General features: G+C 39.3%; 1 protein-coding gene across 1 annotated transcript in view; it reads left to right on the top strand.

Moving 5' to 3' along the window:
- The window catches only part of cfap58 (cilia and flagella associated protein 58), a 269,774-nt gene that overhangs the window by 39,808 nt on the left and 209,341 nt on the right, over positions 1 to 20,625 (top strand). The window contains exons 3-7 of the mRNA XM_059947010.1: positions 7,050 to 7,198; positions 10,937 to 11,093; positions 12,314 to 12,508; positions 14,966 to 15,103; positions 16,278 to 16,437. Of these exons, the coding sequence (XP_059802993.1) occupies positions 7,050 to 7,198; positions 10,937 to 11,093; positions 12,314 to 12,508; positions 14,966 to 15,103; positions 16,278 to 16,437 (799 nt within the window). The remainder of the gene's footprint in view (positions 1 to 7,049; positions 7,199 to 10,936; positions 11,094 to 12,313; positions 12,509 to 14,965; positions 15,104 to 16,277; positions 16,438 to 20,625) is intronic.

Raw genomic sequence — 20,625 nt, 5'->3', positions numbered from 1 at the left:
CAGAAAGTGAGCCAGCCCTCTAGAGTCCAAGTGGGGTAGGGGAACTCATGAGCTTTCATGTCTTGAACAGTAAATATAGGCAAGAAGTCTTTTCCATGGCTCCACACAATGAGTTCCACACTGCACTTTAAGGGACCTACTCTCTCCCTAGCTACACTTTTGCTCGTAATATATTTATAGAATCCTTTAGATTCTACTTTATCTTACTTGCCATCTGGTGTCTTTTAGCTCTCATGATTTCCTTCTTAATTGTACTCATGCATCCTTTATATTCCTCAAGGGAATCATTTGATTCCAGCTGCCTTTACCTGACATTTGCTTCCTTCTTTGCTGTGACAAAAGCATCAATCTCCCTCATCTGTTGAAGTCCCTACTGTTGCTAGCCTTATCCTTCACTTACAGGAACATGCTGGTCCTGACTCTTCTGATCTCAATTTTAAAAGCCTCTCATTTGTCATATGTCCCTTGACTGGCAGACTGCTACTCCCAATCAACTTTTCTGATGTATTAGTCAGTTTGCAGCTGGAGTTTGACCCCATAGCTTTTGTCCATGGTACCTCCTGTTCAAGATGGCATCAAACTGCAAGGCCTGTCAAGATCCATGAGACCATAAGACATAGGAGCAGAATTGGGCCATTCAGCCCTTCAAGTCTGTTCCTCCATGCCATCATGGCTGATCCCGATCCCACTCAACCCCATACACCTGCCTTCTTGCCATAACCTTTGATGCTCTGATCAATCAGGAAACTATCAATTTTCGCTTTAAATATACCCGGTCTTGGCCTCCACAGCTGTCTGTGGCATTCCACAGAATCACTACTGTATGGCTAAAAAAAAATTCTTCCTTAACTCTGTCTTAAAAGGCCACCCCTCAGTTTTGAGGCTGTGCCCTCTAATTCTGGATACCCCCACCATAGGAAACATCCTCTCCACATCCACCCTATCTAATCCTTCCAACATTTAGTAGGTTTCAATGAGATTTCCCTCCCCCCCACCCACCCCACATTCTACAAAATTCCAGTGAGTACAGGCCCAAAACCGTCAAATACTCCTCATATGTTAAACCCTTTATTCCCAAATCACCCTTGTGAACCTGCTCTGGATTCTCTCCAATGACAACATGTCCTTTCTGAGATATGGGGCCTAAAACTGTTGGCAATACTCCAAGTACAGCCTGACTAGTGTGTTATGAAACCTCAGCATTATCTCTTTGCTTTTATATTCTTTTCCCCTTGAAATAAATGCTTTCTTTACCACAGACTCAACCTGTAAATTAACCTTCTGGGAGTACTGCACAAGGACTCCTACGTCCCTCTGCACCTCTGATGTTTGAATCTTTGCCCCATTTAGATGATAGACTGCACTACTGTTCCTTTTACCAAAATGCATTATCGTACATTTCCCAGCACTGTATTCCATCGGCCACTATTTTGTCCATTCTTCCAACTTGTCTAAGTTTTGCTGCAATCGCAGTGCTTCCTCACCATCACCTATCTTCGTATAATCTGCAAACTTTGCCAAAAAGCCATTATTCAAATCGTTGACAAACAATGTGAAAAGTAGCAGTCCCAATACTGACCCCTGAGAAACACCACTAGTCACTGGCAGCCAACCAGAAAAGGCCCCCTTTATTCCTACTCACTAATTCCTGCCTGTCAGCCATTCCACTATCCATGCCAGTATATTTCCTGTAATGCCATAGGATTTTATCTTGTTAAGCAGTCTCATGTGTGGCATCTTATCACATACCTTCTGAAAATACAAGTAAATGGCATCCATTGCTTCTCCTTTGTCCACCCTGCTTGTTACTTCCTCAAAGAACTCTTAACAGATTTGTCTGGCAAGATTTCCCTTTACAGAAACCATGGGTAACTTTGACTAATTTTGCCATTAGTCTCCAAGTACCTTGAATCCTCATTGTTAATAATGGACTCCAACACTTTCCCAACCATTGAGTTTAGGCTAACTGACCTATAATTTCTTTTCTTTTGCCTTCCTCCCTTCTTAAACAGTGGAGTGACATTTTATAATTTTTTTGTCCTCCAGAACCATACCAGAATCAAATGATTCTTGAAAGACTATAACCAATGCATCTGCTATCTCTTCAACAACCCCTTTCAGAACTCTGGAATGTAGTCCATCTGGTCTAGGTGATTTATTCACCTTAAGACCTTTCAGTTTGCCCAGCACATTTTCCTTGTAATAGCAATAGGACTTAGTCCTGCTCCCTGACACTCATGGACCTTTGGCACACTGCTCCCTCTCTTGCGATCCGACACCAATCTGATTTTCCCTATCCCCTTTCATATTGATGTCTCCCATTACAATTGTGGCATTATCCTTATTACATGCCTTTTCTAGCTTGCTTTACAATCACAATTCTGGTCATGGCTCAGAATTGGAAAATAAATTTGTAGGGATGGTTTATGGGTTCAGTGCAGGCATTTAGGTGACAAGTAGGGGTTTGGAACAGAGATAAGAGGGAGTTAGAGGCAGTAAATGAAGAGTCAGGGGCTGAAGCTGATAATCAGACTGCAGGTCTGAGCATTCCGCGGTAGAAGGACAATGATCCCTTTGGTCAATGATAAAGGTCCGAGGTCCCTCTGGATAAGGGCTGGTGATCCTCCTTGGGATGGTCAGTCAGTGGTCAAGGCCTATGTAGATCTGGTGGTTGAGGCTCAGAGGTTGAAGCCAGGGGTCAAAATCCAGGGATTGATGGATGAACCTAGAGGTCGAGGCCTGAAGGTCAAAATCTCTGGCACATCCAGTCCATGGAAAGTAGTTTGGAGACCCGATATCTATGAGACCAAGGACCCAGAGGTGTGTCCTGGGTTTGGAGGCCTGCCTGTGTGTGTGAATGGCTGGGTGGGAGGGTACGAAGGGGCTTGTTCTGCTGTTGTTGTTGCTTGTGTTTTGTTATGTTAGTGCCAGAGAATGTGGCTGCCCCCAGCAGAAGTGGAACATTTTACTGTATGTTTCAATACACATGTGATAAATAAACAAATCTGAATCTGAATTTCTGTATTTTTCACTCCCTTTAAACTCACTGGGTTCACTGCAAGATTTATAATTCTACTGCATAACATGTAAAACAATAAAATAAAAGTGTGTCTGGCTGTTAATAGGAGTAAAATCTCATAGTCCAGAATATTTGCTAGTCCAGTACCAACAGAATCCCAAGGTGCTGGATTATCAGAGTTTTATTAACTAGGCAGTCAGGAAATGTTTCAAAGTAATATGCATTGCTGGTGGAGAGGGAAATGTCTTTGAAGTTCAAGTTATGTTGCAATGTTTGCACATGAATAAATAATGATGAGATTGCACAGTGTTAATAAAAAGGGGAATCATATGAGTAATAAGGAAGAGTTTCATCTTACCTTTTAATTTACTCAGACAAATACCCTAGAATATTGCATCATTCCCCTCCTAATCATGGTTGTTAATGGAAATAAGTAAGTGCAGGTATTTTTGCAGAGACTAAGATCGACTAGAAGCAGTATGTTCTAATGGATGTCCTGGTGATGTGCTATGTTCACTGAATTGTGTTAGCACCTCCTCCTTTCTACTTTAGTTTCCCAACACTTTTCAACTCTGTTGAACAGGCCCTATCGGGACTTCGAGCCACACCACCTAACATCGTACCTATTTAACCCAAGCCTAATCACGGGACAATTTACAATGACCAGTTAACTGGCGCACTGGACTGTGGGGAAAAAACCCATGCAATCCATGGGACGATGTACAAATTCCTTACAGAGCCAGAAATGAACTCCAAACTCTGATGCCCCAAGCTGTAATGATAATATGGTGCCACTCTGCAGACTAATTATTTTATCTTGCACTACTCCTGTAATGAACTGATCTGTGTGGACAGTATGCAAGACGTTTTTCACTTTATCTTGGTTCATGTGACAATAATCAATCAATTTACTTGTGGAATCATAGAACGTGGTACAGCTCAGGAATGGGCCCTTTGGGCCACAATATCTGCACCAAATATGATGCTGAGTTAAACTAAATCTCTTCTTCCTGCACATGATCCGTATCCCTCCATTTATGTGAATACCAGCCTCTTAACGAGGACTACCATAACTGCTTTCATCTTCCTATTACATTGTTGGACACTGATGTGAGGAACACCATGTCTAGAATGTGAATCTCTTTAAGAAAGTGCAATCATATCTGGGTATAGATGTCCTGAAGGGTCTTGGCCCGAAATGTTGACTGTTTCAGATAAAGGGTTTCAGCGCAAAACGTCAATTGCTTTTGCTGAAAGTTTACTCTTTTCCATAGAGTCCTCTAGCACTTTGTGTGTGTTGCATGGATGTCCTGAAGCCAGCTACAAGTGCAGAGAATGAATGTCAGAGACATATTTGATCTTCAAATATATTTCCTGACTTGCAAGTTTTTAAAGAAATTTCCAAAAGATCTTGCAAGATAATTGATTTGAAATGTTCATTCGTCCTCCAACCTTTCCCACTAAAAATAGTAGAATCACCTACAGCTTCAATATACTTCCCATTCCTGCTACACAATGCCCTGGGCAAGGTAAAAAAAAAAAATCAGAGGAATCTCGATTTTCTCCTTGCCATACTTTTTTGTATTATGGTGATGTTTTTTGTGATGCTGATTTTTTTTCTTGAGCTGTGATCAGCATAGAAATCAATAATAAGCTAGTGTATGGATAGAGAAACAGGGCCGCACAGTGGCACAGGCAGAGCTGCTACCCCAGAACATGATCCTGACCTCCACTACTGCCTGTGTGGAGTCTGCACTTTTACCCGTGACCATCCGATTTCCTTCAACACCCCAAGTATGTGCCATATGGTAGGTTAATTGATCAATGTAAATTACTCATTCTGGGTATTGGAATGGTTGAATTTGGGGTAAGTGAGAAGAATAAATTTGGATTAGTGCAGGATTTAACGTGATTGATAGCTGGTTCAGACTTGGTGGGCTGAAGGGCCAGTTTCCATTCTGTATGACTCTTTAATGATAGTGCCACAGGTAGGTCTCAGAGAATCAATGAACCTTGGGTAAAATGTATATATTAATAAGTGATACAGTAGTGTACAAATATTTGTGCTACATGTACTATTATAATAATGTGTAACACAATTGAGCAATTAACATAATTATATTGTAATTAATTAGATAATTAGATGAAGATTACATTTTGCAGGGCTACCAGATAACACCAGGAATAGGATTAACTAAATTGCTCTCACATAAAAATGGATATTGCTAAATGGTGGGTAAATGCGAAGCTCTCATTTATGGGCCACACTGCTTTGTTATTCATGTACACCATACCAACATGTTACTGAGATTATGTCCATGTAATCAGTACACCGTGTACAGTATGTGAAATGTACTGTGTGTCACAATATAGTGTGCTCATTGCTACTGGAATCCATTCCTGTGGATGTGCACTGACGGGGGGGGGGGGGGGGTGGGGGGGTCACCATATACAGTCCTGAGACTCAATTTTCTTGTGGGCATACTCAATAAATCCATAATAGAACAATAACCATAATAGATTCAACTGGGCTTTCAGTCAGTGCATAAAAGACAACAAACTGCAAATACAAAAAGGAAAAAGTAAATAAGCATTAAATATAATAATATGAGATGAAGAGTCCTTGAAAGCGAGTCCAAAGGTTGTGGGAATGTTGCAGTGATAGGGCATGTGAAACTGAGTGGTTATCTATACCCTTTGGTTCAAGACTCTGATGGTTGAGGGATATTGTATTGCTTTTGTTGAAGCCTATCATTAAAAACACATGGGCTGACAATATTGAAGCTACTTGCACTTCCCCAAGCTTAGGTTATATGATAAAATCTTTATAATTATCAGCAAGTTGAAGACATAGCTGACATGTATAGGCCTTTCTGCTTTGGACTTAGAAGAATGACTTGTCAGGCAATTTCAGAAGGCAGTTAACAGCTAATTGTGATAATGTGTAAGCCAGGGAGTAAGTTCTGCAGATTTCTTTCCTTAGCCTTATGGGGGTTCAAAGACATTATTTTTATACCAAAAACACTCGAGATTCTGAAGATGCTGGAAATCCAGAGCAGCATGCACAAAATTCTGAAGGAACGGAGCAGTTCAAGTAGTATCTATGGAGAAGAATAAATATTCAGTATTTTGGTCCGAAACCCTTCATCATGACTCATCATCAGGACAATTAATTTGGTATTTCTATATGAAGTTAATTACAAAGTAGTACCAGATGTCTGTTTGCTAATTAGTAAACTGAATTCATATTATAAAACTGCCATGGTGAGATTTGAACTCACATTTTCTGGATCCTTCCATTAGAGATCTAGATTTCCAAAACAGTGCCATAGATCCAATGTACTTTTAACTTCTCCCGATGCTTAGTTACCTTAGGTTCATTAGACTATAAAATAGCACCACATGTTATTTGGATGAAAGAAAGAGCAAAGTCTTCATACACTTAAATGTTCCAATTTTTGGACAGGCCCATTAAAAAGCCACATAAACAGGTGCCCTTACTATGTGGAGTCATTACTTCTTTGTGGGTGGGAAATGTGGATGTTGCTGTGAGACAGAATGGATCAATTATTTCCCCAGGCAATAAATCAATCAGAGTGTTTCAGGATGACAATGCTTCATCAAAATTGGATATGATTCTTCTGTTTCTCCTTCAGTAGGTGTTTCTGATCTACTGGATTTATCCAGTATTTTGTGTTTTTATTTCAGTTTTCCAGCATCTGCACCTTTTAATGTTCAATAATACACTCCTTTATCATTTTTGCCAAAACATTTGCTTCACTCGTTTCTAGCTGTGATATGTGATTTTGTGCCAAGAATATGAGTTAGAAAGTATGTTCACTAATTCATTTATATCATCTGCAATAAACAAGTGAGATTTATTCCATTAAAATTAATAGTACTCAGCACAATTCGAGATCCATGTACAGTAACATTTCCTTTCATTAATAAAATGAAAAATGAATTACCCACTTCAAATTATGAATGCTTCAGCTGATTTTGTTCTATATATTTTTATTAAAATAAATAGGAGATTGAAAAAGCTTGGAAAATGGTTGATTCAGCTCTTGAACAGGAAAAACAAGGAAAAGAAACCATCCGCTCCCTGAAGCAAGAAATTAGTAACCTAACCAGGCTGGTGGAGCAAGGTGCTGGACTTACATTGGGTCAAGAGAGCAGGTAATATTTTTCCTCTTTTCCACTTTACTTTTTTCTCTGGAATTTCATTATGTTGTTCCTTATGTTGTTAGTGTGATATGTGTGACAGCTTTACCTTAAACTGGATAATTATAGCTTCAGGGTTTAGGGAATCAACATTGTGATTAGGTACAAAAATCAGGTGGTCAATTCTCCATTCATTTTACACTACTGACTCAGATTAAAACAATTACTGACCTCATTCTTACTTGGATGACGCTGTCCAAAATTAGGTGTCATTCTAGGCTGAATATCCAAAGTGTGGTAACACTGGTAGGATCTCCCACACAATAGATGATGTTCAGATGCAATATATCCTGGCTGTGGTAGATTGTGTCAGAAAACCGGTAGGCTTTTTGGTCCTGCATGATAACAAAGAACAGACTTAAATGAGCAACCGTATATAAACAACTGTATTACATTATGTAGAATCACTTTTATGCAGCAGGTGCTCGACATTCAAATGCAGGAACTGTGGTTTCTTTTGAACATTCCCTCAGCAGGGACCAAAAATAATGCCTACACCTATCACTGGGGCTATGTTTTCTAACATTGATTTGGAATTATGAAATACTGAAACCTCACATACAATATAGTTCAAATAGCAATTGAGCCATTTATGCCCATACAAGTATCTGTCTACAAGCTTTGAATAATCTTCTGTAACTTTTCAGTGCACTTCACTTAAGAAAATATTATTAAACTGTTCACACAGACCATTCCTGCATATTTCAAAATCTACTAGCTAATTACATTACAGTGTTTTCTGAAGGTTGGCTGCAAAGGATGTAAAGTGAGCCTACTTTAAGGCCCTCTGTTGGTCAGGCTAGACCATGGATATTGCATCCTAGCAGTCTAAGTGATACGATATGGAGAGCAAGTTGTTGCCCATGCAGCAGGCTCCCCCTATCTACACAGCTGATGAATCCAAAGAAACGACAGGGACTGAATCAAGTTTGGCATCAGCGGCATCACAGAAGTTGTCAGTCTGTGTTGAACTCAATGTAGGGCTGCCTTAGGGAGTCCACTCTGAACTTTTACTCTGGGTTTCCTCCAAAAACCTTCTCCATGAGTAGTTATATCTGCAAGGCAGCAGAGGATTGAGATCAGTGTTTTCCTTCTCCATGGCTGACAAGCCCCATGTGCCCAAAGCAACTGCTTTTAAGTCACCAGTAAGCTGCATTTGCTCTTTCTCCCATCAGTAGAAATGGTTTTGTTAGGCTTAGTAACTATTTGATAAGCACGCCACTGGGGGCAGTTGATAGGTAGTGGGAGCTTATCCCCACTAACCTCCTCCCCCCCAGCCAGGACAACCTTAAGGAACCTTAATTATTTTGAAACCTGCTAACTGATAATGAATGTATCATTAGAAGGGATGTGTAGGATCTTTCGGATTTTAAATCAATTTAGAATTAATACCCGGGATTGACGTGAATTTTTAACATTTGCTGAAACTTGAAAGGCATGTCAAAGAATACAACACCAAAACACAAATATTTGGTTTGTTACCTTCAAATTTAAGTTGCCTGAGAAAGGCAGTAAATCACTGTCAAGACTGAAAAATTAATGCAAGTTGTATGTCATAAATAGAGAATTGAAAGTAAAAGAAAACTGAAATGTGGGGAAAAGTCACCTAATGGTGGCACGGTGCTGCAGCAGGTAGTGCTACTTCCTACAGCTCCAGCAACCTGGATGTGAACTTGTTCTTGGTGCTGTTTGTATGAAGTTTGGATGCTCTCTCTGTGCCAGCAGGGCTTCCCCTACATTATAAAACTCATTAGTTATGTGGCAAAATAATCTAAGGGGAATTAACTGGAAAGTGGGAAAGAAATAGTTGCAAGATCCTGGGAAAGAAGAAGAAAAGACTGATGGTGTTGCTTTGCCTAGGGATGGCATGGACCGATGGACTGAATAGCCTCCTTCATAAAATATAGCACGTAGAACAGTACAGCACAGGGACAAGCCCTTAAACCCACAATGTTATGTCAAAATAATTAAGGTAATGATTCCTAACTAAACTGATCCCTTCTGCCTGCACATGATCCACATCCCTCCATTCTTGTCAAATTCCTTTGCCTATCTAAGAGCATCTTAAACACCTCTATTGTATCTGCCTCCACTACCACAAGGGGATGATCAGTGTTGAATTATATAATATGTCGTTAACAAAATACAACTGCTCATAATTCAAATAATGGGAACATTCAGAGAAGGTGCATAAGTTATGGGCATTGTCTTTCAGATCAGATTGGCTTAATTCTTTGTAGGATGAAAATAGAGCATCTTTGACAACTTAACAATTTTGCTTCTCCATTGTTGGAGGTGGGTGCCAGATTTACTGTAGATATATTTGAAAAAAAATATTTTTGACATGAGCTGGCCCAAGGCTAGTGCTGTGTGTGAACTGACACCATTTAGAGACTCAAGCTGATTGAGAACTCAATTTAAAATGATTATAGGTTATCATGACTTTTGTATTGAGAACATTACATTCTCCTTAATCTTGATCTTTGCAGGAGGAGCATATTGTCTGATAGCTTTAACTGTCTAGTGAAAGTCACTGTACAGTAAGTGAATACTGTATCATGCAGAGTGCCAAAAGGTAGTGGTGCATTAAGGTTGGAAGAATATGAACAATAATACATTATACATGATATATCATGGCAACGGTTTTCCATAGAGTAAGAAGGAAGAGTGGGATATGTCTGCTTCTGTTTTTCATCATTTAATTGCTTCTCCATTTTCACCCTCTGACAATCATTATCAAGTATGAAAAGCTCCTAGGGGTACCCATTGATCAGCCTATTCATAGGTGTACAGCTGAGGTTGCTACCGTTTGGATCCCCCAGGTATCTTTTCGAATTGAAGGTTGAAGCCGATAAAACCGGATGAAGTATTGTTATCAAAGCTATTTGATTCATTTCTAATTGACCATTTCAAGGAAGCTGAATGGGATATTATGCTATCATGCAGGGATCTGTACATTGTTTTTATCAATCCTTAAGTGGCCTTGCTCATTATATTTATCCAGTTCTATAGAGGTGCCTGATGGGTAGTGCATGAGAAGCTTACCAGATATAAATGTCATCGTTTCTTTAGCTACACCACATGAAGACTGGCTTCACAAAATTATACTGATGAGAATATTTTAGAAAATCAGAGGACTACTTTCACGCAATCTTCTGCTGTTAGGTGCTGGCAATGATTTTTTGTTATTGGTTACCAGGTAGTAAATTTTATGCTATAAGTTAATATTTTTATTTTATTTTCCCTTACGGCCTAAAATGAGGCTACTGAGCCATTCAGATCATACAGAGGAATCCTATTCCCTTACTAATTTTCCTATAACTTATTGTTCCTTCATTCCTATTAACTTCCCTCAGATCTGCAGCAGTAAGTTTACCTATCAACCCACACAACCTTTGATATGGAGAAAATCAATGTACCCAGGGGAAATTCACACAGTGACAGGAGGATCATACAAACTCCACACAGACAGTAATAGAGATTGGAATTGAATCTAAATTGCTAGAGTTGAGGCAGCAGCTCTACTGGCTGTGTCACTTCATTGTGCAGCAATAAATTACATGAGAATGGAATATCTGAGAACATTATTTTGATCCTGGTTTGTCAAACTATTTTCAAGCTCACAACTTAAAAAACATTGAATATACTTTATTCCTCTGCGTATTGGGAAGAAATGTGTTTTTTGTTGTGCAGTGTGAATGATCTGCTGAAAATCCAAGAGCAGCTAACAAAAGAGAGAGATGAACTACTCAAGGAGGTTGTTACTTTACGTGAAAAGGTGGCAGAAATGGCAACCCGTGAGCAGGAATTGGATCGTCTTAAAGCAGAGTCTGATCAGAATATAGCACAGGTTGGTAATCTTTTGTTTCTGATCCTTTTCGGTCCACGTCTTGAACTAGTTTGGTGAATTCCCTGCAAAACGTTGTTGTGTATCATTGCCGCTATTTAATTTATTTTTGTATTTGCAAAGTTTGTCGTCTTTTTGCACATTGGTTTCTCGTCAGTCTTTGTGTATAGCCTTTCATTGATTCTATTTTATTTTGTTTTATTGTGAATGTCTGGAAGAAAATGAATCTCAGGGTTCTATATGTCTTTGGTAATAAATTTTGTTTGAGCTTTGAACTTTGAAAGCACACATCCTTAACCTGTGAGCCCAACCCTGAATGCTGATAGATTATTTAATGACTGGTGTCTGGCTCCTTAGGGCAGCAAAATCTGGAGCTGCTACCAGACTCAAGTGTCAACAGCATAGGATATGACCGCCAGTGCATTTCCAATATTAATATTGCAGTATTCACACGTGGAAGATAGTGATGTGTGAAAATTTGGAGGGGATGGGCTGGGCACTCACTACCACTGAAAAAGAAACTCAAAGCAGCTCATGAAAAAGAACAGCAAGGGGATAAATGTCTGCAAATCCATATGCCCACTGGAGACTGAAGGCCAAAGTCAGCCTGAACTGGAGTGAGAGCACTGCATATGTACACGGGTGGAAAGGTGAGTGTGAGAGAGGAAAAGGGCTTGTTTTGATGTTGCTTTGCTTTGTCACTTGGTATGTTCTGTATAGTTGTGTACTAATTTGTTCTGCCAAGTGTGGTAGGCTTGCCATGTTGTCCCTGGAATGTCCCTAAACTTGCAGGCTGCCCCCAGTCATCCTTGAGTGTGTGTTGGTGGTTAACACTAATAACACATTTTACTGTATGTTTCAATATACTTGTGATACGTAAATCTGACACTGAATCTGAATTTCCAAAGAGGGCCATAAAAAAAATGTGATGATTACTGGGGAAATCATCACCACTGTCTGGATGTAGGCTAGGAGGAAAAGAAAAGTGATCACTACTTCCTTGTGTAACACAAATGATGCATTTCACTGTGTTTTAACATGTACATGTAATAATAAATCTAAATCTGAATTCTTTGTGATATGTTACCATGTCATCTAAATAGTTTCAAATTTATGTGATTGTTAAAGACAACTTGTATGTCTTCTGCAGACATTTTCCTCCAAATGTTAATGCATGTTTATTTCAATACCCATCATCCAATGTCATTCCTTTTTGACTGTAGCTCCAGCATGATATACAGATGCGAGAGAATGAGATTGCCCGGGAGGTTCGACGGAAGGAGAAACTGTCTAAAGAACTGACACGCATGAAGGGAGAATTGGATGAAAATCAAGCTGAGATCAAGTCATTGATGGCACTGCAGCAGAAGGGCAAAGATGAACATCAAAAATTGGATCTCCAGCTGAAGGAACAAAAGGTAAAATGGTTAAATGCACCTTGACCTTCAGATCAAAAATCCAAACATAGAGGAAATGAAAAAGGGATTTTTGTTTTGACTGTAACTTTGGCATGGATGCAGTATCTTCATGGGCAGGGACCCAACACTAGCATTACTGTACAATAGATAAATACAGATCAGTGCCCCGTTAGTGAAACCATCTGGAAAGAAGGATCTCACATCAGTAAATGACTGTACTGTAAACACAGCTGGTACAAAACCTTGGCAAAAAGGTAAGCTTTTGAAGTTCAACAAAAATCCCTGTGGCTTTCTGTGCCACTATCTACAAATTAATAATTGAGAAAAGCTTAATTTTCGGTGACAAAAATGTACTGGCTGAGAGGTTAGTAATTCGTGCAGCCCCTTGACAACATCTAAATGGAGCCGTGAATTCTCCACTGTGGTTCAAAAGGAGATAATTGATTACATTGTGGTAAACTTCTTTGTTCCTGTCTCCTATAACTTCTCTGGATTCCTTCCACTTCACTGACTCTTTTCTTTCCCTACAGAAACTCTTTGCCACTCTTCACCTTCCCTCTGTAGATTATTCTCTTTTCTTGCTGCCCTACATGGAATATCTCCTCTTTCCTGCAATGATTCCCTTCCTCTCCCCTCCAAGGACTCTCCACTTTCCCACTCAAGTGATCTCTCTTCCTCAGACCCTCCTTCCTCTCTCTCCATCATTTCTCCTGTCATGGAGTTTTCCTTTCCTCCATTTCTTATCCATTCCCCACCAAGGCCACTTCCTTCCTACTTACCTCATGGATTCTCCATCCAACGATGCTCTCTACATCCGATTCCAAGTCACACTTCTGTGTCTCTCTAACACACTGTCTGCTTTCCTCACACCTACAGACCTTCCATCCCTGCAAGGGCCCTCTCCTCCATATCTCTCTTCTATGCTTGTCACTCTATGGCTTCTTCTTTGCTCCTTTCCTTCGACCTTCTCCTCTTGTCTTCTATCTGCTCCTCTTTTATTTTCTCACTGCCTCACTATGTTTCCCTTTCCAAGCCCATCCATGGAGTGTCCAAGGGTTCTCTGTTCTGCTTCTGTCTCTCACTGAGGACTTTTCTATTTGCACCACTGACCCTCCCCACCCCTCTCTTCATGGATTCTGCTCCCTCTCCCTCCCCTCCACATGCCATCCCATCCTTTCCATAGGTGTTCACTTTTTCTCCCATTCATCCATTTTTGCATTTCTTCCCCTCTGTCCACCTTTCCTCTCTTCCAAAGACCCTGTTCACTTTGAAAGACACTCCCTCCCTGTTCTCCATCCTCCCTTTCATTGGCACTCTATTATCCACCTCTTTTGACACTCTTGTCCTCCTCTGACATTTTCCATCCTCCTCTTCCTTTGCCTCTACTCCCCCCTCTCTTACATAGACACCCTCTTTCTTTCCAAGTATTTGGTCTCCACAGATTATCATCCCTTCTCCATAGCCATCCTTCCTCTCCATGATCTCTCTTTTTGTCTTTTCTCCATGTGTTCACCTTCCTTGTGCTCAGTGGATACTCCATTCTTTTCCACTCAATAATCTCCTGACTTGTTTTTCTTTCTAGCTTTTTTCCCTACCTTTCCCTGTCCTCAGTCTGTTTCTTTGCAATTATACAATCTGCCACTTGCCTCCTCCCTTTTTTCATAGATGTATAGTGGAGGTAAGGCTGTTCCAAACAATCGGGCACCTAATTAGCAATGTCTGAGTCTTCGTTTGGAATTTATTAATGTTGGGCTATAAGCATCTTCCATCCAAAAAAAATTATAAGCATGCTCTTTTTATGTGAATTCTATGTGCAAAAATGAGGGATTTCCTTTATTACTGTATTTACCTGGCTATTCATTTCCTTAGATACTGCCTGACTTGCTGAGTTCCTCCAACGTTCTGTGTGTGTTGCCCTCGATTTCAGATTTCAGGCATCTGCAGAATCTCTTAGGTTAGGGATTCACTTTTCTGCTTTTAACCAATATTTTGTACTTCTTGGTAGTTAGAGAGCATAACTTATTTTATTCAGACCTGGTAATGCATGCCAGTGAAATCACTGAAAGGTATTCTGTGCAGCCTATCTGTCACTTTTCCAATTTTGACTATAAATCCTAAAACACCAAATACAGAAAATGACCATCTGGCCATTAAATCACTGTTGGATTTAGAATGAGATTGACAAGTAGGTTCCAATTCATTGAGGTTTCATGCTGTGGCTTCATGCACAGAGTGATGAGAGGAACAAGTTCAATTTATAACTAAAAGCAGAAAAACTTCCATCATAATGCTTTGAAACAAATTAGAATTTGTATAACAGATGCAAATGCCCAGCCTCCTTCAGTATCTAGTCCTCTTTGCTATTAATTAAAGTCTATTATGCAAAAAATCTTATCGCTGTGTGTCAAATATAATTTCAGTTACTTTAAGTAATGGTTATTCTTTTTCCTTCAACAGATTTTGAATGAAAGAGCGTCAAAGGATTTGGAGTTACTTAACCAAAAATTTCTCAAGCTGCAACAAGAAAATGAACAACAAATTATGATCACTGACCAGCTGACAGTTGAAAATCAACAGAAGCTGATGGACCTTAAAGTATGTATTATTTCCTCTCCCTTTAATAAATTAAATAAACTATGTTGCTCCTTTCCAAAACATGTTCTCATAAGGATGAACAAAATTTGTACTGGCATTCTGAAGTACTGAGAGAGTCCTGATTTGTTAGGGGTGCAGTCCCTGAGTCATTTTTTAAATTGAGGCCCATTGTGCTCTATTTGACTGGATACGAAATATTCATTACTATTATTCTGAGAAAGAGTAGGACATTACTCTTTTTTTAAAACTGATTTTAACCAATGTTGTTTATATAGGAACAAGTTGATCATGCTCCTACTTTGTTACAGCGATGGCAGTTCAAAAGTTATTCAGTTAGCTGTAGAATATTTTGGGAAGGGGTATAGTGAGGAAGGACACTATATTAATGACAACCTTCATTTTGTTACTTAGCCAGACCATGGGTTTGTAGCTTCTCATTTAAACTGAGGTGAACATTTAACCTATCTACTCTTCAAATGCGCTGAAAGGAATTAGGGATTTACGGAGAGGGTGGCCAGTTGTACATAGAGCCAATACAGATTTGATAGGCTGAATGCTGTTCATCCTCATTGTGACTATTTTCTGATTTATTTCAAAGACTGTCTACTTCCTCCTCTTTTAAGTTTAACAACTTTGTCCTACCGCAACCTGTTCTTGGTGGGGGGGGGGGAGGGGTGTGTGTCACAGTAGCATAACAGCTAGCATAAAACTTCACAGCAGCACCAGTCTGAGTTTGGTCACAGCCACTGTCTGCAAGCAGTTTGTACATTCTGTCCATGACTGCATGGGTTTCTCCTGGGTAGTCCCACATTCCAGTGACGTACGGGTTCAACTTAGTAAGTTGTGGGCATGGTATGTTGGCACTGGAATCACATTGGGAGTTGTGCGCTGCCTCTGAACATCTTCAGATTGTGTTGGTTGTTGACACAAATCACGCATTTCAGTGTATATTTTGATACTTTGATGTACATGTGACAATTAAAGCTAATCTTTAATTTTTAAGATTGCTGAAATGCTCATCAATATCGTTACCTTCTGCTCTTCACTAAATTATTGCCGACACACGTCGAACTGCAGTATATGTGAGAAGTATGAGAAACATGTAGAGCAGAAAACATTTTCTCTTTGTAAACTAGCTTATTCTAAGACAGTGTATTTCTATCATCTGATCCAGACAAAAGAAGAAGATGTGGCTCAATTGAATCAAGAGGTTGTCAAGTTGACCAAGATGAGGGAGGTTTTACAGCGAAAGTTGCATCAAGTTGAGGACCAAAAACTGGATCTTGACCATCAGCGGGAAACACTGAAAAATCTTACTGTTTCTCTGGAGAAAGGTAGAGTCATATACATACCAACTACTTAGTGTAATGCAATCTTGATTAAAGTGTGCTTAACCTTTGCCTAGTATTAAGTATATTTCACTGCACAACAATATTACTATTTGACTAACATACTTGGATTTAGGATGCACATGAATCTTTTACCCCATGATTTTTATCACTGTGTATCACGAGACGTTAGGCAGACTTGGATTGTTTTCTCTGGAGCACCAGCAGCAGTGGAGCTTATGTTATAGACAAATAAAAAGTAGATAGTTTAAGTCTTTTTCCCACGGTGGAAATGGCTACTACTAGGAGTCCTAGCTTTAAGGTGAGAAGTAGAAAGTTCAAAGGTGATTTACAGGGTAAGTGTTTTACACAGGGAGTGGTAGGTGCTTGAAAAATGCTGCAGAGAGAGATGGTGGGTGCAGAATACAGTAGCAATACAGAATAAGGGGCATTTAGACAGACACGTGAACAGGCAGGTAATGGGGGTGGGGTGGGATATAGATCTTAATCAGGTAGATGGGATTTGTATAAATTGACATCATGGTCAACCCAACGCACACAAAGTGCTGGAGGAACTGAGCAGATTAGGCAGCATCTATGGAAAGGAATAAACGGAAGCTATTTCAGGCCCTTCATCAGGACTCCTGTTCAGCATGTTCCTGTGTTATATTGTTCTATATTGTTTGTAATAACATATTCTTCTATTACTTTCCATTTCATATAAGATCTGTATTCCATGTAAATTCATGTCTTTTGCTTGTCTCTACAGCATATTTTGCAGCAGGTTCTGTATTCCAATTACATTCTGCACAAAGAACAAGCAGCTTGTGAATTTCTTACTGGAACTATCATTTCGAGTTACAGTAGTAAGGAAACTTGGAAATCTCTTAAAACTGTGACACTCTTCATGCAGTAACAAAGTATTAGGGTATTTTGCAAAAGAGACGTGTTTTAATGATGAACCATATAAACAAAATCATATGTGCTGGCATTGGACAGGGTCCAGAGGAGGTTCACAAGGATGATTCCAGAAATGAAAGGGATATCATATGAGGAACATTTGATGGCTCTGGGTCTGTACTTGCTGGAATTCAGAAGGATGGGGAGGGATCTCATTGAAACCTTTTGATTGTTGAAAGGCTAGACAGAGTAGATGTGGAAAAGATGTCCCCCATGGTGGAAAAGTCCAGGGTAAGAAGGCACAGGCTCAGAATAGAGGGGTGCCCTTTCAAAATAGAGGTGTGGAGAAATTTCTTTAGCCAAAAGGTGGTGAATTTGTGGAATTTGTTGACACGTGCAGCTTTGGAGGCCAGGTCATTGGGTGTATTTAAAGCAGAGATTGACAGGTTATTGATTGGACACGGCATCAAAGGTTACAGGGAGAAGGCCGGGAACTGGGGTTGAGGAGGAGAAAAAAAAGGATCAGTCATGATTGAATGGCGGAGCAGACTCGATGGGCCAGATGGCCTAATTCTGCTCCTATGTCTTATGGTTTTATGTGAAACATTGTAGTAATAGTTGATTTAGTAGAGTACTGGTGTCTTTTGGTATTGATCAATGTAGAAGAACTTCTTAAAGTCCAACATTAGTCATCATGCTCAAGGCCTTCGTGAAATGCCAGTCATGTACCTATTGCTTAACCTACATAGTCATCAAACTGTAATGATTTTGTTTATAGAGTTCAATATAGTTCAACAGCAAGATTTGCTGAGACACACCTCTTTGATGAATATTGCATGTTTTGCATCCTTCGATAAACAATTATTCAAAATTATAATTGAACTTGAAGGGCATCTATATTTGTTTCCAGTAGTTTAGATTTAAAGAATTTTATCATTTGGGCTTTAGAATGAATATGGTGGAATGTTTCAATAACAACAGCTGGATAGGACATAAATGTTTTCATTTGTAACTCCTTTACTTCTCAGTAGTTTACCTGCAAGTATATGTGTTAACCAAGTTTTATGTGGAAAAAATGATGCTGTAAGTTAGTGGAAAAAATGAAGTGACTAAAAGCTCTAGGTTCAGATAGACTGCGTTGCACAGTTCTAAATTGATTGCACTCACAACTTACTATGTTCTGGAACAGTTCCAATTGATTGTTTGATCTCAGATATAACACTTTTTTAAAGAAAAGATGGAGAAAGGGAAGAAGAAAACATAAAGCACCAAGATGGCATCAATTGAAGGAATTTAGCATGTCAGGCAGCATCCCATTTATGAAGGGAAATGGACAGCTTAAGTTTCAGGTTGAGACTCTCCATAAATGCTGCCTGACCTGTTAAATTCTCCTGGCTTTTTGTGAGTTGCTCCAGATTCCAGCATTTTCTGTCTTGTTTGTCTCCAAGCCTCTGGGAAAATTTTGGATTCATTTATTAAGGTTGTGGTGACAGTACATTTAGGAATCCAGGTTAGTAGGCAAATCAATATGGTTTTGTGGAAGAGAAATTTTGTTTAACAAGTTTGGTCAATATTTTGAAGACGTATTTAACAGGAGAACTAGCAAGGGAAATATAGCTGAATTTCAAAGATATTACATAAAAAGATTGTTGTAAAATATAGGTTTACTGAATTGGGAGTAAAATATTAGTACGAGGAACAGTTAATGGTTTAAAACCAATTGAGAATAACACAGTCATTTTCAAATCATTGGAGGCTTTACTCAAGTGTATCCCTAGGATCAGTACTGGGCACTTAGTATTTGCAATTTATAGAACATAGAACATTACAGCACAGTACAGGCCTTCAGCCCATGATGTGTGCTAACCTTTCAACCTACTCTAAGATCAATTTGCCCTTTCCTTCCACAAACCTTCCATTTTTCTGACATCCATGTGCTAAATTTACCTTCACGTGAAAAATAAATTTAAGATATACAGGGTGCGTTTTGTCCCAGGTTGCTGATAGTTCAAGTACGAAAATGATATACGAGGAGATGAGGACTTGGCAAAAGGATCTTGGCAGATTAAGTGAGTGAGCAAGAAATAGCAGCTGAGGAGCAGAGTAAAAAAATTCTAAGTTTATTTATTTTGGTAATAAGAGAAATAAAATAAAATTTTATTTTTGAACAGTGAGAAACCAGTACAGGAGCTGTACGGGGCCCTGGAGTGCTTATGTATGAAAGACAAAGTTAAAGAGCAAGGACTTATGAATGCAAATAATATGTTGGCTGTTTTTGTGAGAGAAATCTAACTACAAGAATAAGAAAACTTTGATGAAGTGTATGGGGCTTGTATATAATTTTATCTGCAATTTTGATCTCTGTAGCATTTTATCTTGGGACTGTGAAATATAGAACTGCATTAATTTCTGGGATGAGGGAAATCAGAACCAAAATTATTATTTTTGACTTACATAACATGAAATTTGTTGTTTTGCACTAGTGGTACATTAGCAAGGACAAAAATAAATAAATTGTATAAAAGGCGGCATAACAAGGTAGTGTTCATGGGCTCTTGAACTGTTCGGAAATCTGATGGCAGAGGGTAAAAAGCTGACCTCAGTCATTCAGTGTGAGTCTTAAGACTTCCATACCTCCTCCTTGAGAGTAGTAATGAGAAGGGAGCATGTCCCAAAATTGAGGATCCTTCATGAGGCACTACCTGTCGAAGATGCCGTGACAATGGGGAGGATTGTGCTTGTATTGGAACTGGCTGAGTTTACAGTCCTCTGCAGCCTCTTGTGATCTTATGTACCAAAGCCTCCATTCAAAGGTTGATTAAAATTCTCTCCATTGTACATCTGTAGAAATTTGCAAGAGTTTTTGGTAACATCTAATCTCCTCAAACTCCTATTGCTGTAGAGCTGTTGGTGTGTCTTCTTCATGATTTCATCAATATGTTAGACTCTGGATGTTGACGCTCAGGAACTTGTTGCTCAACAGATTGAATAAAGTAGAATTGTAATAAATAAGAGGTCATTATCGTTATGAACTGTGTCATATGATGTGGGCGATCATAGTCTTGACCGTGATTGTTCTTTGGCAAAGAAGTGGTTTGCCATTTCTTTCTTCTGGGCAGTTTCTTTACAAGATCAGTGACCCCAGCCATTATTAATACTCTTCAGAGACTGATGCCTGCTGACATTGGTTGCATAACTAGGACATGTGATATGCACCAGTTGCTCATATGACCATTCACCTCCTGCTCCCATGGCTTTACATGACTGGTCGGGAGCTAAGCATGTGCTACACCT

This window comes from Hypanus sabinus, chromosome 22, assembly GCF_030144855.1.
Source record: "Hypanus sabinus isolate sHypSab1 chromosome 22, sHypSab1.hap1, whole genome shotgun sequence".
Taxonomy (NCBI): Eukaryota; Metazoa; Chordata; class Chondrichthyes; order Myliobatiformes; family Dasyatidae; genus Hypanus; species Hypanus sabinus.
This window is presented reverse-complemented; position numbering and strand designations above follow the sequence as displayed.